General features: G+C 39.9%; 2 protein-coding genes across 6 annotated transcripts in view; one reads left to right on the forward strand and one right to left on the reverse strand.

The window, feature by feature from the left end:
• The window catches only part of epx (eosinophil peroxidase), an 11,868-nt gene extending 7,557 nt beyond the window's left edge, over positions 1-4,311 (forward strand). The window contains exons 11-17 of the mRNA XM_060886716.1: positions 77-247; positions 355-592; positions 699-910; positions 1,377-1,541; positions 2,097-2,177; positions 2,273-2,369; positions 2,487-4,311. Of these exons, the coding sequence (XP_060742699.1) occupies positions 77-247; positions 355-592; positions 699-910; positions 1,377-1,541; positions 2,097-2,177; positions 2,273-2,369; positions 2,487-2,541 (1,019 nt within the window). The 3' untranslated portion in view covers positions 2,542-4,311. The remainder of the gene's footprint in view (positions 1-76; positions 248-354; positions 593-698; positions 911-1,376; positions 1,542-2,096; positions 2,178-2,272; positions 2,370-2,486) is intronic.
• The window catches only part of rab3il1 (RAB3A interacting protein (rabin3)-like 1), a 15,051-nt gene continuing 11,850 nt past the window's right edge, over positions 4,300-7,500 (reverse strand). For 3 of the 5 annotated variants that reach the window (XM_060886718.1, XM_060886719.1, XM_060886717.1), the window contains exons 7-11: positions 7,344-7,456; positions 7,153-7,176; positions 5,765-5,864; positions 5,561-5,627; positions 4,300-5,430 (exon numbers count right to left, since the gene is read on the reverse strand). In XM_060886718.1, the coding sequence (XP_060742701.1) occupies positions 5,345-5,430; positions 5,561-5,627; positions 5,765-5,864; positions 7,153-7,176; positions 7,344-7,456 (390 nt within the window). In that variant the 3' untranslated portion in view covers positions 4,300-5,344. Of the gene's footprint in view, positions 5,431-5,560; positions 5,628-5,764; positions 5,950-7,152; positions 7,177-7,343; positions 7,457-7,500 lie in introns of those variants that run through there. The other 2 variants (XM_060886720.1, XR_009649458.1) reach the window with 2 other exon arrangements.

Genomic DNA, 7,500 nt, shown 5'->3' on the forward strand with positions numbered 1-7,500 from the left:
AAGTTGATATTGGGTGTCCAGGATATTATTATTATTATTATTGTTGTGATATATTGAATGCTCCGTGTTTCTGTAGGTGGTATAGATCCAGTGCTGCGGGGTTTGTTGTTGTCCCCAGCTAAACTCCAGGCTCCTGAGCAGATGATGGTGGAGGAGTTGACTGAGAGACTGTTCCAGGCTCATGGTGGGCTGCCGCTTGACCTTGGGGCTCTAAACCTGCAGAGGGGGCGTGATCACGGCCTTCCTGGTACAATCTTTACCGTCATTCTTTGTCGACATTTGATTATTTTCACTATAATAGTTAGTATGAGATGTTTTTCTCTCACTCCTTCTTCCGTCTGTCTCTGTATGAAGGTTACGGTGCATGGCGAGAGTTTTGTGGCCTTTCCGTCCCTGCAAATGAATCTGATTTAATAGAAATTCTGCAGAACGTAGGTTTGGTGCGTAAGCTGCTTGCTCTGTATGGTACAGCCTGGAATATTGATGTGTGGGTGGGTGGTATCTCAGAGCCCGCTGTGTCTGGTGGGAGAGTTGGGCCGCTGCTATCCTGCCTGATAGCCAAACAGTTTCGTGCACTCAGAGATGGAGACAGGTGAGTCTTGATCATTTCTAATTTTAAGTAAAATTATAAAATAATAAATATATTGCATGACAAAACTAATAAACAAATGAAATGATCATGTCTGTCTGACTCTAAGGTTCTGGTGGGAGCGAGAGGGTGTGTTCAGCACTGCTCAGAGACGCTCACTGCGTACGGTATCTCTCTCTCGAATCATATGTGACAACACACACATCTGCCTGGTGCCCTCGGACCCATTTGTACGGACGCTCCACCCTGACGAGCTGCTACCCTGCACACACACAAACATCACACACCTTAATCTTTCTGCATGGAAGGAGCCAGACACTGGTAGGAAAAACACCTGTAATCATCTAATCAGCCAGGTCAAGCAGTCAAAAATCAGACAGAAGGGAAAGTGTGACGATGGTCGGTACCAGAAGGGTTGCTTTGAGCATTTCACACACAGCAGTCTCTAAAGTAGTCAGTATTGTTGCTAACCGTGTGCAACATGGCCACATGGCCACAATTTCAGCATCTTCTAATGCCTGCTTCTAGTATGATAGTGCACCATGTCACAAAGTATCTCAAACTGGTTTCAAGAACATGACATAAGACCTGAATCCAATAGAACATTTTGGAATGTAGGAAGAACAGGAGATCCTCAACATCTTGGGGAAATCAGAAGCCACAAAGATTTGAGGCTGTTTTAAGAGCAAAGGGAGGCCATTCCCAGTATTGGTATAATGTCCCTAATAATGTTCTCTGTGTGTGTGTGTGTGTGTGTGTGTGTGTGTGTCTTCTTTTGTTTCTTCAGATCCAGTGTGCGGCTCCATTCCTCGACTGAAACTGGGTTTCTCTGTGCTGTGTGATTCAGCAGTGCTGTACCAGTGTCCTTCTGGCTATCTGCTTCACGGGGCCACCCACGTCACCTGTGACCCAAACACACGTCTCTGGACTCCAAACCTACCAACTTGTCAAGGTTTGTTTGTGCATGTTAGGATGATACTTTATATTGATGCTTTCAGTTCCTTCAGGTGACATTTAGCTGAAACTTAAAAAAATACAATAAAATAAACTAGAATGTACATTTCCTGAAGAAAACGTGAATGGTGCTCGGCTCGCACGTGGCAAGTTCCCCTCATCTTGCTGAGTGTTTTGATATGTCACATGTCCATGTTGTGCTAATTTTTGATTTTCACGTGACCGTCAACAGAATACACGTGAGGCAGTTCCCCTCATTGTTTTGAGTGTTTTGATATGTCACATGTCCATGTTGTGCAAATGTTTGATTTTCACTGAATTTCCCATTCATTTCTATGGGATTTTTTTTGCCCGCTTTTTCATCCGCTGTGTGAACATCGTTTGTTGGTTCGCTTATAAAAGACAGAGCACAGCTCTCCTCAATGAGCCGGTCGATTTGACACCTCATTCATGGGTCTAGGACAAAAGCTACGAGCCGAAATTTTGTCCGGCACAATAACAAGTATGTTGCTTTGCGAGCACCATTAATAACTACCTCTTGGTTTTCTCTCAGATATAGACGAGTGCTTCAGTGGGTCTGTCTGTCCACCAAATCTGCTGTGCCACAACACCCCAGGTTCCTTCATTTGCACAGGTTTGAATTGTATGAAAGAAAACAAGAAGAAAAAAAAAAGATGACGTGGAATTAATGCACTTTTAATAATTTAGGAAGTTTGCATCTTTTTCCAGAGTCCACGACATTTTCTGCCACCTCCATCTCTGCTGCAGTGATGACAGTGACGGGAGGTGTTGCTGTGATGGCTCTAATAGTGAGTTGCTATAAAAGGTGGGCTTTTGGTTGTACTTGGTTTAGATTTGGTTTAAGCTTTAACTTCTATATTGATTATATCAAGCCGGGGAATTAAATGTCTAATTGTTTTGTTGCTTTTTTTTTTCTCTGTAGGTTTTTCATCAAAAAAGGAAGAGTCAGCAGAATATGCTGTAATAAGAAAAACTGAACTGAAGTTCTGAACATTTAAATCAGCGCTCAAGTTCACCCTTCCTAACCACTAGGGGTGATGTGAATCATCTGGATGCCACCTTGTGCATGTATTTCTGCAAAATGACACAGCATGTTGCATGTTACAGTAGCTGTCTATGTCCCCATCAGGACAGCATTGTCTCAACAGAATATTGCACATCCCCCCACCACCTAGCTGACTAGCAGGCCTGTGGCAAGTATGCAGCTAGTGTGGAAGAGAAGTTTCTGCTAATCCGCAGCTAGAAATTGGTTTTCTTCTCCACAATACTTATCTATTCCCTTTACTCGAGTAGGATTTGCCACATAGTTCAGGTTACACCCAACGGTTAGCCACAAGAGCCTGTATCTGATCTCTTGGAAGCTAAAGATGGGTTTAACGTTGGTCTATGTGCTCACTGCCTCAGTGTTGGGGATCTTATGGATGTGGGTTTGAATCAGACGACATCTGTGATGACTGTCATGTGTCAACATGGTGTGCTCAGCTTAAGAGTTTGAATCCCAGATCCACCAAGCTGCCACTCCTTGGCCATGGGCAAGGACTTCAAACCTGTAATTGCTCAGTTGTATAAAAAGCGATAACAATGTAAGTCGCACTGGATAAAAGTGTATGCCAAAAGCCATAAATGTAAATGTACCAATGCCAAGTCAACACATTGCAGCCTGCCAGGATAAAGTGCTCTTACCCTTGACTGGCCTCCACACCATTATTTTGCCTCCTTTATCGATGATTCTTTCCATGTTGTGCAAAATCTTGGAGTTCTCATAACCCCAAGATATCATGTTCTTGTCAAGGTTTGTTTGTGCATGTTAGGATGTTAGTTTATATAAAATATAAATATAATATTTTATATATATATATTTATATATAGCATGTTCTTGAGATTCTGTAAGATTACCATCACTTTCCTCAGTGGAGCGAGTGTTGGTCCGCACTGCACCTTTTAGGATAAGACGGTTCCTCTTGATATTTGTGGCATACATTATCCATAGTGAACATAGTGAAATACATAGTGAAATACATCACATACATAGTGAAACCCAGATATGGTTGTTAAACCTTATAAACCTGTGCTGGCTCAAGTTCGCATCACTACATGACTTGGAAAAGCGTCCAGTTGATTCGCACCTCCTGTAGCGGTTATCTATGGTTCACAGAGTTCTTTTATATACTGTACGTAATCAAATATGTATTATTTATTGTTCTGCAGTGACATGAATTGTGTGTATTATTGTGTATCTGATTAATTAAACACTAATTAATCTCTTCTTAACAAAGCAGGCCAACACTTTACTCATACCAATCATTATCGGTATTATTTTGTATGCCGTGTAACTTTAAGTGCTGGTTCTCTGTTAAACTTGTTCCTCTGTAAGATTTTCCACTGCCCCAGAAATCTGTTATTGTTGCCCTCTTTACCTTACCTCATAAGAGACATAACAGATTTATAGCCTACCAGCACCTCTGCTATGGAGTCAGCTTCTCCATACAGCCAGTCCATCAAAATATTATCCAGTGTTGTAAAAGAGGTCTTCTTATCCTTTTTGTATCCCACTCCCTCGATTTATATGAACTTATGAAGTTAAGAGATCATCTATTCTAAAGGTCTGACACAAAGACGCATCATTAAAACATAAAGTAGGAAGACTGTATTCCTTTACATCCCTAATCTGCTCCTCAAGCCTATAGATATCTGCTACAGTGAATTCAGATCACATATTCATTCAAACCCATGACTCAGAGTTACACTTATTTTATTTCACTGTATTAAACCATTAGGCAAGGCGGTTACATGTAAACATAAAGATAAAGAAAATTAAACGATGTAAGCTTGAATGTTTAACAGATTTGTTTCTAAAGGTATAAAAATGTTGTATAAAGCTCTGAAAATCATTTAGTCCAAAGAGTGAATGACATGACATCCTTCATGACCTACTAAAAATATTGACACATGATATATAGGTCCTGATATTTAGGTCCAAGTTTTGTTCGAAGTCATTCTGATTGTCAACCCACACAAATATAATTAAAAGAAAAAAAAAAGAAAAAAAAAAAAAAAAACATACGTTTGACCCAAAATCCCACCTAATTATATGTGCCTCAGTTAAAAAAAAACAAAGGCTTAAATCCATGCATTGGTAATAACTGTGTCCTGGATATTCAAAGTCTTTCTAAGCCCAGGTTAAGCTTTCATAAAATAAATTTATAATGATTAAAATAAATCTGTGGCTAATTGCTTTCATTTCTCTTTATGTGCTCTTTTAAAAATTCTAGAAAATACTTCTTACCCAATAAATATATTACAGCCGATTATTAGGCATCGACCGGCTCTAACGGACATTGGAACAACATCTACCATGTTGTGTGCTAAGCAATTTATCTCAGGCAGCATTGGCGTGTAGTGCAGAAGCAGGTGCAGAATGAGATGAATAGTGTGACACCTTACTGTATTTCGATAAATGCACTGAACAGGTTCCGACTATGAGGACCTCAAGTTCTGTAAACTGTATCAGCACCAACAAATAATCTAAAAACAAACCCATTGTTAATTCCATCATCGCTCCATAGTAAGAAAATAGAAGGATCTCACTCCGGTCCAATACTGATCATCATCATCATCATCATCACCACCATCATCATTGCAGAATTCCTCTCACCTTGTAATAATAATAATAATAATAACAGTCACTGACTCACTAACAGAGTGTATCTATAAGAAATCTGCTGCAGTTATCATCGAATTGCTGAGTGTAGAAAACCTTCCACAGAATCTGTGTGTCCTTCAGTTCTCGTCTGTAAAGATGAAGCCTAACTTGGCTATAGACATCTCCCGCCTCAAGCGCATCACCTCACAGAACATTTGCTCGGCTGCCGGGAAAGAAAGAGAGCGCATGAGTCCATGGTGTAAATGGTCTGTATAGTAGAACATGTTATGAAAGCTGTTATTCACAAACACATGAAGGTCATTCATTCACGTGAGGCCTGTTGCGTCACTCACCGTCATGTCGGACCAACCCCTTCTGGATGTATCTGATATACGTGAAGAAGTTACACACTGCCGTGATCTAGCGTCAGAGGAAAAAAAGAAAGACGTCAAACCTACATATGCTGTCAAACGTAAAAACTACAGGTATGAAGTATTTACCTGAGCTTGGTAGAAAGGAAAATGTCACACAGAAGAGAGACAATGAGAAGTTTGTACCCTAGCTCTGCTGGAGGGAGAGATGTAGTAATAATTCTCCTTATCTCCCAGTTTGATGCGATGTCGGCAGAGATGGGACATTCCACTCAGGGCGCACTTCCTGCACCCGCACACAAGAGACTCGTTATAAATGCTGGCTATTAAACATCCACTACACCATGCATATGGGCAGTATGGAAAATATCCTTAAAAAAAAATACACACACACACACACACACAAAAAAAAAAAATAGGATCTCCTGGCTAGAATATTTTACAAACACTAGCACTGGGTGTTATTTATGGTATTTATGTGAGGCAGGGGTGTCCAAAGGTTTTACAACAAAGACTGAATTAAAAAAAATACGTAAATTGCCACCACCGTCAGGTGAGAGGAAATATTGCAACGTGGTCAGCGAAATTTTAAATTATAAACAATTGCTATAGAAAAATATGAAATCCAAGATGAAAGGTTTGATTAGTGCAAAGTCTCCTGTACAAAAGACTTCCCTTTAACCAAAAACTGTTATAAACTCAGTGGCGCCCCCAGAAACTTTTAATGGGGTGGCCAGAGGAGACCACAGCAAATCTTGGGGTGGCACCAAAAAAAAAAAAAAAAAATCAGTGTAGTGCGTGTTATACTTGTTTAGTTTTGTTTCTGGTTAATGTAACAATATTATCACTCATCTTTTTTGGTGGCTGCAGCGTGTGCTTCATTTTATTTATTTAATTATTTCTTTTTTACTTCATGAACTATTGTGAATTTTCATTATGCATTCAAATTCAAACTAGGGGTGGCCACAGGGGTGGCCAGAGTTTATACAGAGGTGGCCGTGGCCACCCTTTGGGGGTGCCCTTGTATAAACTGTTATAAAGCTCTGACACTGGAGACTCCTTTCGCAAAAATGAAATAAATAGCAAAATAGCGTGTAAACGATCTGTGAAGCTGTAAATTGTTACTATGGAACATATTCGATCAAGCTATTTATTATAAACCTATGAAATGCCTCACAGCCTGCACGAAAAATGATTCTAACCCATCAGATTTGAACATCCGACAACGCTGAGGTATCTTCTGCGTTTCTGTAACACGGAGTAGCTACAGGAAGATTTAAATTTATTTCCTGCACTGGTTATTTCATTCGTAAGTTCATATACTATATAAAAGAACAATAAAATATTGAAAAGTTTAAAAACGTCACACTTGTGTTCGAAATAATGTCTAACAAACCTAAATATTAGTGATAATACATCGTGTATTGTGGATATTTACAGTGACAATAACCAGGGAAGTCAGTTTAATAGAAACAAATGTAATCCAAAGCAGCAGAGAGAGTTATGTGGAAAGGAAAAGGCAAGATGTTGAATTAGAACAGAGATTTGACATGCTAGCTTCTAAAGTCACTTACGTCTCTACCGGTGCTCTGCAGCCACTGTGAAAACAAGCCCATATCAAACTGTGATCAAACTGGCACCCAAATTATCATGTGATTTACAAGCTTCAAATTACACCCATGTCCAACTACATCATGTAAAAAATAAATAAATCATGTAGAGCCCAGAAGTGCAGAAGTAGCATCATGTACGATGCGCGACTCACTTGAGTCCTCCACACTCAATACTCGAGGCCTTGTCCATGGGCGATGACGTCAAAGCGACGGGTTCGATAGTCAAAAAGTTATTCTCCACAGCACTCTGAACGGACCGTGACAACTAGGAAAGAGAGAATGACATGTACTCACTGTAGAGAAGTATAA

The sequence above is a fragment of the Tachysurus vachellii genome, chromosome 14 (assembly GCF_030014155.1).
Source record: "Tachysurus vachellii isolate PV-2020 chromosome 14, HZAU_Pvac_v1, whole genome shotgun sequence".
Lineage (NCBI taxonomy): Eukaryota > Metazoa > Chordata > Actinopteri > Siluriformes > Bagridae > Tachysurus > Tachysurus vachellii.